Genomic DNA, 16631 nt, shown 5'->3' on the forward strand with positions numbered 1-16631 from the left:
AAAAGCATGATACTGGTTTAGCTGCTGAGAAAATATTATCCATAAAACCATATTTTGTTGATTGGATATGGTAAGAGAAGGTATAATATTAATATATTTTATCATATGTTTTATTGGTAATAGGATATAATAAATTTTATTGTTATTTATTTTATTTTATAAATATAAGATAAAAAATAAATAATATGAAATATTATTCATCATTTTTTTTATATTTTCTTTATTTGAAACACAATAATTCTAAATTAAGATGTAACATATACATGCTCATGAATTTTTTATTTTTTTTATCAATTTCTTTTACTTTTTTATATTATTTATTTAACAAAATAAGAGTTTAATTAATAGTAAAATGTGATTAAAAATATTTATAATATCTATATATATATTGAATAACAATTTTTTCAATCTGTATGTGCATGTACCAACCTTACGAAGCATTCTATTCTCTCCACAGGAACGCATAATTAAAAACTACTTCACGAATTTTTTATTTTTTATTTTATTTTTCCAATGCTGAGATACCAGATGACATTGAAATTGGGCATAAGGAAAAAATGGGAAGAACATACATCTAATGAATTCTAAGGGAGCAAAATGTTTTACAAATACCTGGAGATTTGCCCAAGGATTTAAGGAATTGCCTTATCTTTATTGATTTATTTTTTTCCTATGCCCCAAACTTTGGGACTTTAGCAGTAGAGATTTGGGCAAGGAAGTGCTCAGCCACAATTCTTCGCTGGATCTTCCCAGTAGCCGTCTTTGGGAGAGAATCAGTGATGAAGACCTTCTTGGGAACCTTAAAAGCGGCAAGATTTTTCTTGCAAAACCTCGTTACCTCTGCTTCATCAATGTCTGATCCTTCTCTTGGAATGATGGCACAGTTTATCTATTCATTTAAGACAGAATGTACCACCTCAGCAACATTTCATTTCACAAACCAACAAACAGTTTTTTTTTTTTTCTAAAAAAAAACAATTATATTTTCCAGGAAGACCAAGCAAACAATAACCACGAGGTGGGGTAGTGAGTGTGAAGGACGACACTCAAAAGTTTAAACCGAGCTGGAAAGCTCTGTAAAAGGCACAACAGCGGTGACTGGTCCCTGTTGCACGTAAACAGATCACATGGGATATGGAAGAGGGATAGAAAAGCTACCCTAGGAACTAGTTTAGAATTGTCTAAAAGCCCAGTGAAGCTTATGTGGTAAGAAAAGTGATTAGAAATCCAAGGATCTCTATAATGATCCTTGAGATTTCTCTTCAAAGTCATATAAAATTGGTTAGTGAACAAGAAGAAAATGGTTACAAAATACCCTAGTCCAGCCAAATCCTTATGGTTCATGCTTTGTCCAAAGTGGAGATGATTTCATCTCATTGGTTATCCCTTCTAATAAATTGGTGTTGATAGCAATGAAACAATTGGGGGAATTATGGTTCTTACCTCTTCGCCGTATTTGTCATCTGGAACCCCAAAAGCAACTGCTTGAGCAACGTCTGGATGTGATAAAAGGACAGCATCCACTTCAATTGGTGATATCTTCTCTCCTGAAAATATGGATAAGGACTACCACTATTGGAAAGCTTTTAACCAATGCGTGACCTAATTAAAAAGAATTGTGTGGATATTTGGTAATTTTGCGGTAAGACTGTAAGGTCTCCATTTCTTGAAATAAGATCCACAAAATCGAGCCATCTGGCATTATTTCATACAGCAAGCCTGACGCCAGCTTTTATTTTTGGATAAAAAAGAACTACACGGTTCTTTGACCTCATCAACCATGTTATCTTAAGCATGTGTGGTTCTGAATCTTACACGCAAAGTTCAAAACACATCTCAGCCACTCAATTTCAAAAGCTGTGTGGTTGGTCGGGATTCGGAAAGAGAAGGCCAACTTTCCCAAGCAAGGAAAATAAAAATAAAAAATGAAAAATAATATATGACCAACTAGCTTTGGAGCCTTGGAGGCTCCACAACTAGCTTAATATGGCATTGTCCTCAGGAATATTCGCAGAGCATTTGTGGATGTCACTATAGCACGCTTAGGAATTGAAAGTCTATAACTATCTTTTCCTAGGATAAAGACTTCCATACTAACAATGGGGCACACCTAGATAAAGGCATTCCTCTTAATTTGACTTTACCCAATAGAAAAAGTAGAAAAATTCATTGATTTTATCAACAAAATCTTCCAATTTGTTCTCAAATAGTAGGGGTTGACAATTAAAGAGATGAATAAAGGAGTGCATGGTCTAAGTATGCCTGATTCTGTAACTATATGCCATAATGCTCTTTCTTCTCTAAGCGCAAAACAACTCCAGCTTAAGTATATATGCATATATAGATAAAAGAAAAATATGGAGAAGAAACATTACCTCCACGGTTGATGAGTTCCTTGATTCGACCAACAAGATGCAAATAACCATCCGGGTCAAAGAACCCGAGATCCCCTGTGTGAAACCACCCGAATTGAAAAGCCGATTTATTAGCCTCAGGGTTGTTTTTGTAACCCTTGGTCACATTAGGGCCCCTAATACACACTTCCCCACTCACGTTAGCCTCCTGTTGGACGCCATTTTCATCCAATATCGCCATCTCTTGGCCCACTGGTCTTCCAACGGACCCGGGTTTATGCGGACCGTTTTCGGGTAAAGGGTTCGAAGCCATGAGATGGGTCGCTTCGGTCATAGCATATGCTTCCAACACCGGTGCACCAAACGCCTCCTCGAGCCGAGCCATTATGGCTGGTGCCAGAGAAGCGCTGCAACTCCGGATGAATCGAAGCTTCGGGTAAACGGATTCGGGTTTGCTAAGGTGGCGATCCAGGATAATTTGGTGGATCGTGGGGACGGCGGTGTACCACGTGGCATTGTATTTGAGCATGTCGGACCAGAATGTTGAAGCCGAGAATCGGCCAGCGGCGGGTAGGGTCACGGCGGCTCCTGCGCCTAGTGAACCCAGTAAACCTGCGAGTAAGCCGTGAACGTGGAAGAGAGGGAGCACGATAACGGTGGAGTCTGACTCAGTGAGTTTGTACACCGATTTGATATTCTGAACCGATGAGGCCAAGTTGAGTTGACTCAGTGGCACTCCTTTGGGTCGACTCGTAGTGCCGGAGGTGTGCAAGAAAAGTGCCACGTCGGATGGCTCGTTCACGAGTTTGGCTACCGAGTGAGGGTCCGGCTCGGAGTGAATCAAGGATAGATTTACCTCTGCTTCGGCTTCGGCTTCGGCTTGGGTAAGGGAAGCCGTGGCGTGTGTGATTTTGAGCTTGGAAGCCGCGGCTTGTGCTGCCTCGTTTCCTTCTTGCGATGTTAGGAGAAGCTTCGATTCCGAGTCGGATAAGTAAAACTCGAACTCGTCTGCTGTGTAAGCTGAGTTCAAAGGCGCAGCCGTGGCTCGTACTCGTATTACAGCCAAAAACATAATCACGAACTGTAGAACCAAAAACATATTTATCAGATCATATTTTCATTTAATTTTACCTGATCATAGTTAATTTGCATCCAGACCATCCACGTCAGCATTGTAATAACAGATGCTGGGTCCCAGCTGACTTGAGTGTGGTTCAGATGGCACTGGACGTTCACCCTTTTCTAAAATTAAACTATAAAACACGAGTTCATTTTCTTTCCGTAATTTTCCGAGCAGCCAAACAAGACAAAACACAGATAGAATTCCAATATTTTCTGAGATACCAAACAAGACAAAACATATAAAGATACCTCAACGGTGTTTGGGAAGGTGAGAGCGACGACGTCTCCGGCCTTAATGCCACCGGCGAGGATCAGAGAGGCCGCTCCTTCAACAAGTTGGTGAAGGCGAGCGTAGGTGAGATCGAACTTGCCGGAAACGGAGAGTGCTCGACGGGAAGGGAATTCTCCGGCGACCTGTTTCAACAATCCGGTGAGAGTTAGACTTTCCATCATTCCACACAAGAATCTTATCGCTTTTCAATAAAACCACAAAACGCAGATTTTAGAGAGAGAAAGATGAGGATGAATAAGGTGATGAATATCTCTCTATATATAAGGGGGCAGAAAAAGAGGAACAAATAAGCGGTGGCTTCGGTGGAGGCGAGAGGTGGGTAAGGCTGGCCACCTGGCAAGATCAGGGAGGGATGCCACGTGGCTAAAATATAGGGTCAGTGATGAGTGTGCCATCCTCGGGGACTGCTCCTTCCAGAAAATCCTGAACTTCTCCGTTTGGCTTTTCTGACGCGTGTATGTTTAGCTGTTAGTTACGCCGTGACGTGGGCGAATGCTTGCCCTCCACCGGTGGTGAGGACCGGTGAAAGCGAACTCGGTTACGTTTGCCAACGTAGATGGCAGTCGATTACGTGGCACGTGTTGGTTGGGTAACAAAATTACCCATCTCGAGACCGTAAGGTTTCTCTATAGTGTTACAATTTTTGGTTTGAATGGTAATTTAATATGCTTTATCATATACTTTATTGAATTTTTGAATATAACTCATTAATTAATTATTATTATTATTAGGATTTGAGTCACAACTTGAAGTAATTTAATATGACATTTCAGGACAGGAATGGTGAGCTAACTATTTATTGACCAAATCTAACTTTGGTCTAACCTAACTAAAAAGAGACAGAAAAGTTCAATTTTGATTTTGAAATCTTCTTCTATATGTTCTTAGAACATTTGTTGAATAGAAAGAGCATGGTCTCGTGTTAATCAAAAGTTGGCGATTTTAAAAATATAATAATATTTAAAGCAAAATCAAATTCCTTAATCCATGATTGAGAATAAATTTGTTTTATATGAATTATCTTAGGGAATCCTTTTCTTAAGATGTTTATGTCTTTCGATTTCTTTTTTTTGCCTTTTTGTTGAAGACATTGATTATATGATAATTTTATTGAGCTTAAAAGAAGAGTTTGATTTCTCAAAAGTAAATTCAATCAAAACTTTTATGGATTTGATGCTATTTAGAAAAGAAAAAAAGAGTTTTTAATAACTTATATATCAATTTTAACGGAATTGTATTTACTCTTAACACTTTTTATAACATTTGAGTGTGTAAAAAAATGGTAAAAGTAGTATTGTTAAGTTATGAAATATTTATTATGTCCGGGAAAGTTCTTATACCAGAGTTTGTTGTGTGAGTAAAAAACTTTAATATAAAAAAATATTAATTTTACAACACAAAGATAAAATAATAACGATGATGTAAGAGGTTGACGGTGTCTACATCTCTCCTTATAAGAGAGAATCATGTAACTTTTAGATTTTTTATTTACACCGTCAACCACAAATTTTATGGTAATTTGTTGAGATTGAGATAGAAAACTTAGTTAGTTGGGATTGTTGTGAAAATTTTGTTTTCCTTGAATTGCTCCGGTGTTGTAGAAGATTTATTAGAATATTTCAAAATTTCAAACCTATCATTCAACTCTACAGGTAACATAATTATTAATTTGGGTCAATAATGAATGCACCCTACTTGTAAAAATGTAGAAAAATTAGGTTTAGACTTAGGAAGAATGGACAAACATTTGGATTCAAAACCTAGTTGTTTAAAAACAGAAAAATCATTTTCTAGACTTAGAAATTGATAGTTTTTTAATTAAAAAAACATATTTTAAAAACTTTGTTTTGAAAATGACATTTTAAAAATAAAAAAAAACATTTGAGTTATTTTTATTTTTTTAGATTAAAAAATAATTGTACAAATATAAATAATAATTAAAAAAATAAAGAATTACAAATAAATTTTATTTTTAAAGCTTAAAAAAATGTCGGAGAATATTTAAAATTCTGTAACTTTAATTCTAGAAAACGTTGTAAAATTATTTTTAAAATTTGTGCTCAAAATATGCTTTTTAAAAACTATTTTAAAAATTGTTTTCAAACATTCTTTATTTCCTTTATGTGAAACGTATTGTTTTCGAATCAACGGTAAGTAGTTTTATTAAGTAAATAGTTATATAAATAGACCTCTGACACCACAAATGGAGGAGAGACCAAGTGTGGTGTTTGTTTGTTGGCTGAATAGAAAAAACAAAAATATTTGATTTTTTCTATTCAGCTAAAAGTAATTCATTGACATCAATCAACATAATTAAACTAAACTTAATAACAAGTTTATTTTAGTTATGTTGGTTAATATGAACAAAGTACGTTTAACTGAATAGAAAAAACCAAATATTTTACCTTTTTCTATTCAGCCAAAAAACAAATACCACTCAAGTTCATCCCATAAACCTGTAACTTACACCAAAATTTGCCTTCGAGATGAAGCAAAGACAGTCTAATTTAAGCTCGAAAAACCAATTAATCAGCCAGATGATTAGTATTTTGCTGGTTCTAAATTTGTGGACAACCCCTTCTAGGACTCCAATTGGCAATATTCTTAGGCCTTTGGGCCGACATTGACCCTGGAAACCCTCCCTGTCATCTGCAATACAGCCCAGCCCAGCAGGGGAACCTTGCGATTTGGTTAAAGAATTCATCATATTGGCTATGGCCCTGTGGACCATTTATTTATTCACTTTGTTTCTCTAGACAAGAGACTTATCTTTTCCTTTTCCTTCTCAATTTCTTGACGACCAAACAGAACTCCAAGAAGTAGACAATACTCCCGATTCTCTTTAAATTAGCTGGTTGATCACATCATTGTCGGTCAAATAGACTGTTACAATTCTTGTCAGTTCAATTAATTACAGAAACCTCCACCATTAAATATGAAATAATTTGAGAAACCCCATAAAAAACTGGGTCTAGAGACTTGGTTGGACCATGACATAGACCTCGCTGCTTCACGTAAGCGCTTACGTTTTCTCACGAACCATCCAGGGATTTTCCCGGAAACTTGGGATTAACCAGCACTTCTGACTCCTGTCTTCTTTTATCAAACATTTACTTATTTTAATTAGTTGCCTTTTGGCCCTGTTATTAACTTCACCTCTAGAAGCTACCAAAATCAAAATTTTCCAAACAAGTTCGACAGACACCTATTTTGAATATGATGTCAAGAAGTATTAGGTCTTTCATATTAGAATAACTATGTACTCACATATGAAGCATAGTTTATAATTAAGCTATTGGCATATACATATTTAATTCCTATTTATTTTAAAGTATAGACCACCTCATGTGTAGAGCCCAATACCATGTGTCTCAGATGATGGGTCTAAGACACATATAACCCAATATTCAAAGGGAATGGTCCCTAATACATAGAAGATATAAAGAATTCATATATATAAGGGATTCATAAGATTGGTGTTTATTCATAATAATTTGAATAATTTTTTAATAGACAGAACGCGTTCTCTCCCGCTTCCTATCGCCAGAGAGATTACAGAAAATGTGATTTCCCCTCTATAACCTTAGAAGATCCATATTCTATTCAATACGAAAAATGGACTCAGGTTTGTTCCTTCCTATAAAAGGGTCTGATATAATTTCTTTGTATGATTCAACATGTGAGTCCTATTTGGCAATTGAATTTAGAATGGAGTTCTTTCGTTCAATACTGTGGGTCAACATATATTGTGTTGAATTTTGTGCGTACGCTTCGTCTTTTAAACCTTGACCGGGCCTGTAGCCCATTGGGTCAAGGCCTCATATATATAAAGAGAGACACACATCCCACGTATGAGAAAAGAGGAGAGAAAGTGAAGAGATCATCATCCCCTCCTGTCGTTTTTCCTTAATTTCTTGCAGTTTCCCTTGAGTTGTAATATGATCATGACAATCCTTTGTAGATGTTATGGGCAATGGAAGTAAGTCTTTGACTTCTTACATAAGAGAAAGTGAAGAAACCATCATCCCCTCCTGTCGTTTTTCCATTTTTGCAGTTGTCCTTGAATTGTAATATGATGATGACAATCCTCTGTAGATTCTTTGGGCAATGGAAGTAAGTTTTTGACTTCCCACGTATGAGAAAGAGAGGAGAAAGTGAAGACACCATCATCCTCTCTTGTCGTGTTTCCTTTCTTGCAGTTGTCCTTAAATTGTAGTAAGATTATGATACATCAAAGAGGTTCTGAATTGAGTGACAAATGCAATCCAAGTACTTATTTTTATTTCATCTCTCGAAACCATTACAATCCATAGAGTGTACCAACCATAAGTAATAACCTTGTGTGAATAACAAAACATGTTTCAATCATGGTGAATGAAGTACGAGGATCACCTTATTGACTAGAATGGTTTCGTGAAATGTATACCTATCCTGTTCTACGCGCACTCAGTACATGACTTGAGAGTTGAACACACCAAAGTGATATATAGCCCCCTTCAAGCCCGGCATCTAATACTTTGATTCAAACCTTTTATTATGGCAGCAACTAACTGACTTCCAATCCTTCATGTGTATTAAGTTTCTAACTGTATACTTCATATAAAAATCTATGATGAAGCAGGGGCCACTGCAGGGGCAACCCCGAACTTCACAGGATTGACCCCTGATACTGGCCCTGGTGCCACAAAACCAGAACTTCGGATCTCTGCCATTTCTCTCCTCGCATCTCTCCTTTGTGCTTCACACAGTGTTGGAAGAAATACACCTGCAATTTATCACAAATGTTAGCTATCTTTACGTGAGAAAAGAATAAGGCATGCATGTTAGTCTCCGGGCGTTTAGGGTTGGTTTGTAGGTTACCTTCACCGGCAGCGAGATTGAAGTAGAGATCAACAATGTTGGGGCAGCTGTTATAGCATTGAGAAGAGCAAAGCTTATGGGTGAACCCACACTCCAGGAGAGAATCCGATGAAATCCCGAGCGATTTCCTATCAACCCCACAGGCTTCAATGCACTGGTCGCTCTCCACCCAGTCCTTCACCTTGTCAGCCTCAATCTCCGACGTCCTGCACACATATGCTTCCTCTCCGCTCCTCCTCACATGCTTCTCAAGCACACAGCGCTTACCGGATGATGACACCGCGTAGGCGCATGTGTCCTTGTTCAGATTCTCACATGTTATTCCTCCTACACCACCAACCAAGTATTTGTTAGATTAAAAGCTTTTGATATAGTTGATGAAAACCCATCCCAAATATGGGAAGGAAAGTGGGACTTTTAGATGAAGGGTGCTTCTAAAAATGCTGATTTTCAGTATGAAATATGAAAAAATATTTTAAAGCCAATTGAAAGAGTCCATTGTTTCTTACCTAGAGAACCTTGCACACAAACAGCAAGTGTAAGAGCCAGGACTGCCAGGGACATCAAACCAAAATTAGAAGCCATGGGCACAGCTCTGATGCACCAAACAAGCCAAAAATTTAGCTGAAGTTTGGCAGAGAGTTAAAGAGTTTTGTTGTGAAGACTGGGTACTGAGGAGGGGTAGCAATTTATAGTCGTTGCGGCTGGGTAGTTTTGAACGTGGGGGAAAGATTTGGAAATGGAACTTTCAGTGTGAAATCAAGATATGGACCTCAATTCTAATTTCTAGTGAAGATGGTCTATCGTGGGACCGTGCTCGAAAGGTCGGTGAATGGACCCCAATGTTTGGAAAATCAGAAGTTTTGGCAGTCAAAGACTCCGCCATCAATGGAACACGGCGCTCTGCAAACTTGGCACCATATTTTCCATGATTTTGGCCGTGTCAAACGGTGCCTAATTTAAGGATTAGTCAAAACTATTGCACTTCTGGGGCCTTTGCTTGGCTTTTGAAATACATGTTGAAATTGGGAATTGAACACTGCTTTGTTTTAGTTTTTGTTTACTCGTGTTTATCGAATAGCTTTGTACAATTTTAACGGTATTAACGTCAGACTTTTGGCACCGTTGAAACTTCAGAAGATATGCCACGTAATACATTGACAATGTGTACCAAAAATTCAAAAAATAGTTACCCTTAAATAAATTAAAAAGGTAACGTGTTTTTAAAAATGGTTGTCAAAAATAATTTTTTAGAATAATTTTTTAAAATTATTCTATGATATTTTATAAAATAAAATTTTGTTTCAAAATTTAAGATATTGTTAACATATTTTTAAATATGTTTTAAAAATAATGTTTATGTTTCATATTTTTTTTTAATCATTTTATATATCTGCATAATTATTTTTTAAAGTAGTCCTAAATAAAAGTAAAAAAAAAAAAAAATGTTCTTTGAAACACCATATTCTTAAGAATAAAAAACATAATCAATTTTTGGTTATTAAACATATTTTTTTGATTTTTTATTTTGAAAAACGATAAAAAACAATTGTCAAACTGATCGTAAAAATTTTACTTGTTGATATTTATATGATAATTTGATATGTCTAGTAATTTCTTGAAAACGGTGTTTCCTTCTTGAGAAAATAAGTTTAATAGGTTGTTAATAGAAAAAATGTTTTTCAAAATTTGTTTCCAAAGCATACTATTTTTAAAACAAATTTAAGATATGATTAAAATCTTTTGCATTATATATAAATATAAAACTTCATAAAAAAATAAGTTCAAAAATTATTTTTCATATTTAGATTTTTAATCCCACTTTTGTTTTTAAAAATAATTGGTAACTATGGTTAATATCTATTCTCAAAACGGTTTTTCAAAAATTGAATTTGAAAATATTATCAAGGAGCTAATAATATTTTATTTTAATAAAAATTTTGTTATAGATGGAGTATTTATTTAGTGGTTTATTGTTTTACCCTTTGTAAGATAGATTTAATTAGTAATAAAACAAATTAATACTCAATGGTAAGCTCTTCTAAGCACTAAAGAGATGGTTTCACCACCCTATCATTGGACATGAAACGGTTTTGAAAGCAGAATCAAATAGTGAAAACATGTTTTGAAAATGAAATTAGTGTATGGTGTAGCTAAAAATAGAGTGATTCGAGTTTTCAAAAGCATCATTGCTTTTTCCACTGTGACATTATAACAAGATGGAAAGGCCTGCATCACATGATTTGAAATCAAGGAAATTCAAAACAATATTTTTGGAAGTGTTAGGAAATTAAGGCAAACAGGCGTTGTCCAGGGAAGAAACCAACTCCACCAGTCAAGCAAGCCATTACTGTAGGGAGTGGACTAAGCTTCCGGATATATCCTTCTCCTTTCCCATCATTTTAGTTAATCCAATGGTTTGCTTGTTGTAACAGATACTTTCAAAACGACTTGTTTTGAAGTTTTGGAAGAGTGTCCTCTGAGAGATTGTTCCTATTGTTTATATCAAATAGATTTTAGGTTTTTCCAAAAATTATTATGGGTTATTTACTTTTCTAAATAAATATCATATATAAATATTTTTTATTTTGTAAAAATTATGTGAAATAATTTGTTAAAATGGATGAAATACTTATCATATTTACGAATTTATCATTTCTTATGTTGAATAAGTCATTTTTGACATAAATACTCTTAACTATTTCAAGTATTTATAATATGTTTTAAAAGAAATTGTTATTTCTATAAATAAATAAATAAAAAATAATAACGAACAATTTTATCAAAACGGATTAGATTTCTAAAATTAGGTTTTCATTTACCTTTTTAATCAAATAACCTAAATTATATACCACCCACAAGTTAAATTATGTAATAATGAAGAAACCAATTTCATGTGATGAAATAATTACTGCTGATCGAGGGAATCAAAATAGGGTTATTTAATTAGAAGGGTTAAAATAATTTATTTAAAGTGACTTTCATTTTTTTTTAAAATATAAGAATTTATAATATCTAATTTTTAATTATTAAAAATTACAATCAATAACATGTATATTCTAATCTCATTGCATTAAATCAAATATAATTTTTGTATCAAATTTCAAACACAGCCTTTTCATAGCACTTCGCGAGGAAAATTAAAAGGAAATTTTATTACTTTAACTTTTTTTTAATGGTTAAGCACCTTTTATTTTTATTTTTCCTAAAAGTTAAGAAATTTTCACAAATTGGTTCAACTTTTAAATTATGTTTGATTTATAAAATAAAATTACATATAATTAAAATTATTTAAAATTTTAATACATTTTTAAATTATTTAATTTTTACATATAAATAAAATAAGTTTGAATTACTGTAGAAAATAATTTATTAATTTTAAATATATTATTTATTTATTTTTCACTTGCATTTTCCCCAATCAGCAATAAAGAAGAAAAAAAAAAAGAAAGAATGAGAGTTTCCTTGAACTTCTAAAGGAATGAAAGGTCTTTGAAATTTGGAAATGAGTGCTCCTTCCTCCTTATGATAGTGACAATGTGTGGGCAGCAAATCAACTCCAAATCAATAAGTTAGTTGAAGAAAAGAAGGAAATGAGAATGGAGTCTTCTTCTACATGTAGGCGTGATTAGTGGGGCTGAAACTAAAGTAAAGGAGGAGAGTTTGTTATTTATTAGTCTACGGATCTTTGATTCATTTCAACTTTTTTTTACCTTTGACACTTCCCATGAATATGGAAAGAATTTCTATGAGTTTGGCTTTTGTCTTTCAACTTTATTGCTTTATACCCCTTTCCTTGTCCCACCTAAGAACAAGTGTTTGAAAATTGTTTATTGAGTCACCTTTTTTTTTTCCCACCATAGACAAATTGTTTGAAGCTTTTTTATTTACTTTTCAAATTAATAATAGTCTCATGATTCATGGGATGGTTGGGCATTGATTGATCATGCCCTGTTTGGATCGATAACTCTTTTTTAAGTTTAATATGGGTTTTTATATCTGTTTGATGACTAATTTTATTCAAAGAATCAATGAAAAAAAGAGTTTAATATGAAAGTCAGAAAAATATTGTTTCTTATGAAAACTCTATTTTGATTTGTAAAATATATATGTTTAATAAAACTTTTATAATATTAATATTGTTTTTAAAAAATTATGATTTTTGTTTCAATTTCAATTTTTAGGTAACCTAAAACAAGAAGTTATCCCAAGAAATGTCTTAATACGAGTGACAGTGATTCGATTAGTTTCATTCTTAATCAACTCGAGAATTTTATTAAGTTAATCTATTTTGATTACATTAAAAGTCATTAAAATTGATTTAGTTTTTGAATTAAGCCAACTTGATTTAACATTAATCTAATTCATTCGAGTTACAAAAAATTTGAATTCATATAGTTTTTGAAAAAATGTTAGACCTGAGAACTATATTTATATTTAACTAAATATAAATGGTATAATATAACAAGAAAAAAAAAAGGAAAAATAACCAAACTTATAACATTAGGTGATGAAAAATATTTTAGATAGAGATAGCTAACTAGAAAAACTTAGTTGTTACAAAAAAAAATGGACAATCAACTTTATATGAAAAGAAAGGACACATTTTTTTTATAGCTTTTAATTTACATGTACAATTTTTAGTCCAGAGAATTAGGCTTTTGTGTTGAAACCCTATATAAGTATACGAAATAGGTTTTTACCAAGTTATTTTATAAAAAAAAATCCAATAAAAATAAAGAGAAAAGAGCTCTAAAAAATAAAAGAAGGAACCAATATTCAAAAGTCTTCAAAAGTATGGTATGGGTTGCATTAACTTTGGAAGATCTTTCAAAAAGAAGTTTGAACACACTATAAATGTTTGAAAACTCTTCACAAGATATTTAAATTTCGACATATAATTTGACACTTTGTTTCCTTTTTCCTAATATTTTCTCCAACTTTCTAACTTTTCATATCCAATACTTATTTCTCGCACCCTTATATATCTAATACATATGGACTTCAAATTTAAATCAACTCTAAAGTAGCTACAAATCGATTATAATTGACAAGATCCATAGAACATATAATGTGTTGTATTTAATATAATAATGGAATAAAATTGTTAACATAATTTAATGCATTAATAATCTTTCTTTTTAGCAATTTTGTGAAAAAACATAAATTACAATGGCAAAAACAAATGAATTCTAATCTAAAGTTATCTTAACGATCATACGGTTATAATTTTCTTATCAACAAATGAATGATCCACAACAACTCATGAAAAACAAGATACTATATTATGTTTACATGCGTAGAGTTTAATTATGTTTAATTTTTTTCAATTTTTATTCATTTTTTTTTTGTAGGCACATGCATGGTGTTTATTTATTTTAATTTTTTAAAAATATTTTTTAGTTATCCTAATTTATATAAAATTATAAATGGAACACATACATGATTTTATGTAAATAAATGAAGCTTATTTATTTTCAATTGTTTTTTTAACTTTTTGGTTCAATAATCTCAATTCTATATAAAAATATAACTAGGTTAGTTTAGTTTTATATCGGGTTATTTGATTAAAACAATCATTGAAAACTCAATTTTGAAAATTTAACTCTCCATCTTTTTTTCTTTTTTTTTTTTCATGTTTTAACAAAAATACACTCATTCTTTTCTTCTAAAAATAACTATTTCTTTTAAAACATACATGTAAATACTTGAAATAGTTTAGAACTTTTATGCTAAAAATGAGTTATTTTTGAATAAAAATATGAAATAGACTAATTTTATAATTTTATGCTAATTATAAAATATGCTAATTAATAAAATAATTTTATAATAATAAAAATATAAGATAATAAAAGATAAAAGCAGGTAAAAATAATAAAGAGAAATGGAGGAGAATGCAAACTTCAATTTAAGTGGTTTGACACCAACTTCCATAGGTATGGTCTTCAAATTTTTTAATGTAAGTCTTGAGGTAGTCCATGATACAAGAATCTTTTATGCCAAGGACTCCTTATCAAAGACATATAATTATTTTTTATTTAAAAATATTTATAATCTTATATTTTTCAATAAAAGTTCGTTAAAAAAATTAGTAGGATGATTTTTATATCTTCAATAAATGAAATTTAAAAATAAGATATTTAAAACTATTTGTTTATTAAAATTTTATTTTTAATATTCTTTTTTTTTTGTATAAATTTAAAATTATTTAGTTTTAAAACACAAATGAATATATGTGACCTATGCATATGTATTAATAAACATAAAATTGGCTTAATAGAAATGGCACCATTCACTTTATTAAGAGGCAAAGGTTTAAATGCATTCTTTTATTACCGTTAAACACAATTTGAGAAGGAAAAATGTAAATCATTGGAAAATATTATGATTCTATTTCATTTATTTGATTAGTTGTATAGTCGTTCAATCGGCAACTTAACTAATTGCTTTGTTGATAATGCATTCATATGCTATTATCAAGCATATTTCAAAAAGGATAAAATACAAGTCTTTTGAAAATAAAATGACTTCTTTTCATTTGATTCCTAAGGAATTGACTAAACATATCATTAATGTTATTGATAGACAAATGAAGCAACAATCAATCCATCGGCTAGTCGACTAATTGCTTTGTTGATTATTGCATTCATTTTCGACTAGCTATCAAGCATAATTCAAGATAGATAAAATGCAAATCCTTTGGAAATAAATCACGAAAATTCCATTTTTTACAATTTTTTTTTTTAAATTTACCATAAATTTGTCATAATTCCACCCAACGCAATTGGCCAGACAACTGGGCTTTCCCCAGCCATGTGATGGAACATATGGCCTAAATGTTAATAACAACCACTACCAACCATACCAAGAAATTGGGCTGAAAATGAGGTGGGCCTGGGCTGGAGATTTACCAATGTTTCAATGAGCCGAGCCCAAATGGTAATCAGATAAGGTTGAAAGTTTGGCTTAATGGGCCTATGTTACATCCACAAAAATTCATGCCATTTCCTCACACACATACACTGTACTCGTCCAATTTCTGCAGTGCAACTATTTTCGATAGCCAAGGAGGCAAAGAAGTTGTTGAAACAAGGTTAGGGTGTGTTTGTTTTTTGACTTTGACTTTTTCTATTCATCTATGTTAGGAATTTTAGGCTAATCCAACCTATGGTAATCACCTTAGAGGAGGGGTGAATAGGGTGATGGTCTCTTTTTGCAAATTTAAACGAAGTGAATGTAAGAGATAATTATATGCAAGTATATATAATAAATAATATAAAAACAATTGCATATAAATTAAAAGAGTAGGGAAGAGAGAATGCAAACACAAGATTTATAGTGGTTCGGCGCAACCCGGCCTACATCCACTCTCCTCTAGCTTCAATCCCAAGCTTGAGGTTCCACTAATTCAAGGCTTCCAAATCAAGCCTTCAAGCAACACAATTGGATTATGGTTCCAATCCACCCTCTTGGACTTCTGGCTCCAAGCACCCTTTACACTTTTCAAGAGATACCACATTCTTGGAAAACTTCCTCTCAAAGATTTACAATTGATTTGATCTCACAAAAATCCTAGTACAAAAACTTTAAGCTCAAATGATACAAGAAAACTAGGATTGAAAGGTGCACTAATGATATGCAAGTTTTGGAACAATGGTGCACTCAAAACACTTCTTCAAAGGCTCAAATATATTCAAGAAAGGTTTAGGAAGGTTAAGCTCTTGAAACAATGAAGATTGGAGCCTTTTTATAGAAGAAAAAAGTCAAACTAGCCGTTTGGGGTTCGACCGGTCGAGCTGGGGGTCGACCGGTTGACTAGCCGTTAGCATTTAATGCTTGGCAGGTGACCGTTGGGCCTCGACCGGACCTCAACCGGACGAGGTTCAACCTTGACCGGTTGAACAACCGTTCTGGAAGAAAGAGAAAATTTTTGCATTTTCAAACGGTCGACCGGTTACTGTTCATACCCCTCAACCGGTTGAGCTGAGGGTCAACCGGTTACT

General features: G+C 32.8%; 2 protein-coding genes across 2 annotated transcripts; both read right to left on the minus strand.

Moving 5' to 3' along the window:
- Positions 1 to 475: 475 nt before the first annotated feature.
- Positions 476 to 4005, minus strand: LOC117933910 (oxalate--CoA ligase-like). The gene is made up of 4 exons (XM_034855492.1): positions 3726 to 4005; positions 2376 to 3435; positions 1444 to 1547; positions 476 to 889 (listed from the first exon to the last, which is right to left on the minus strand). The coding sequence occupies exons 1-4, from the start codon at positions 3927 to 3929 to the stop codon at positions 671 to 673; spliced, it is 1587 nt and encodes a 528-aa protein (XP_034711383.1). The 5' UTR covers positions 3930 to 4005; the 3' UTR covers positions 476 to 670.
- Positions 4006 to 8015: 4010 nt separating this feature from the next.
- LOC117933989 lies at positions 8016 to 9276 on the minus strand. The gene is made up of 3 exons (XM_034855576.1): positions 9138 to 9276; positions 8629 to 8955; positions 8016 to 8533 (listed from the first exon to the last, which is right to left on the minus strand). Exons 1-3 carry the CDS (start codon positions 9211 to 9213, stop codon positions 8376 to 8378), a joined length of 561 nt encoding a protein of 186 aa, XP_034711467.1. The 5' UTR covers positions 9214 to 9276; the 3' UTR covers positions 8016 to 8375.
- Positions 9277 to 16631: the final 7355 nt, after the last annotated feature.

The sequence above is a fragment of the Vitis riparia genome, chromosome 16, assembly GCF_004353265.1.
Source record: "Vitis riparia cultivar Riparia Gloire de Montpellier isolate 1030 chromosome 16, EGFV_Vit.rip_1.0, whole genome shotgun sequence".
Lineage (NCBI taxonomy): Eukaryota > Viridiplantae > Streptophyta > Magnoliopsida > Vitales > Vitaceae > Vitis > Vitis riparia.

Excerpts from the sequence above, each read along its gene's own strand:
- LOC117933910 (XM_034855492.1), bottom strand. The coding sequence starts at position 3,929 with ATGATGGAAAGTCTAACTCTCACCGGATTGTTGAAACAGGTCGCCGGA. Across the intron at positions 3,436-3,725 it reads CCTTCCCAAACACCGTTGAG|TTCGTGATTATGTTTTTGGC; the intron begins GTATCTTTATAT and ends TTGGTTCTACAG. Across the intron at positions 890-1,443 it reads ATGACAAATACGGCGAAGAG|ATAAACTGTGCCATCATTCC; the intron begins GTAAGAACCATA and ends TTAAATGAATAG.
- LOC117933989 (XM_034855576.1), bottom strand. The coding sequence starts at position 9,213 with ATGGCTTCTAATTTTGGTTTGATGTCCCTGGCAGTCCTGGCTCTTACA. Across the intron at positions 8,956-9,137 it reads TTGTGTGCAAGGTTCTCTAG|GAGGAATAACATGTGAGAAT; the intron begins GTAAGAAACAAT and ends TTGGTGGTGTAG. Across the intron at positions 8,534-8,628 it reads CAATCTCGCTGCCGGTGAAG|GTGTATTTCTTCCAACACTG; the intron begins GTAACCTACAAA and ends GATAAATTGCAG.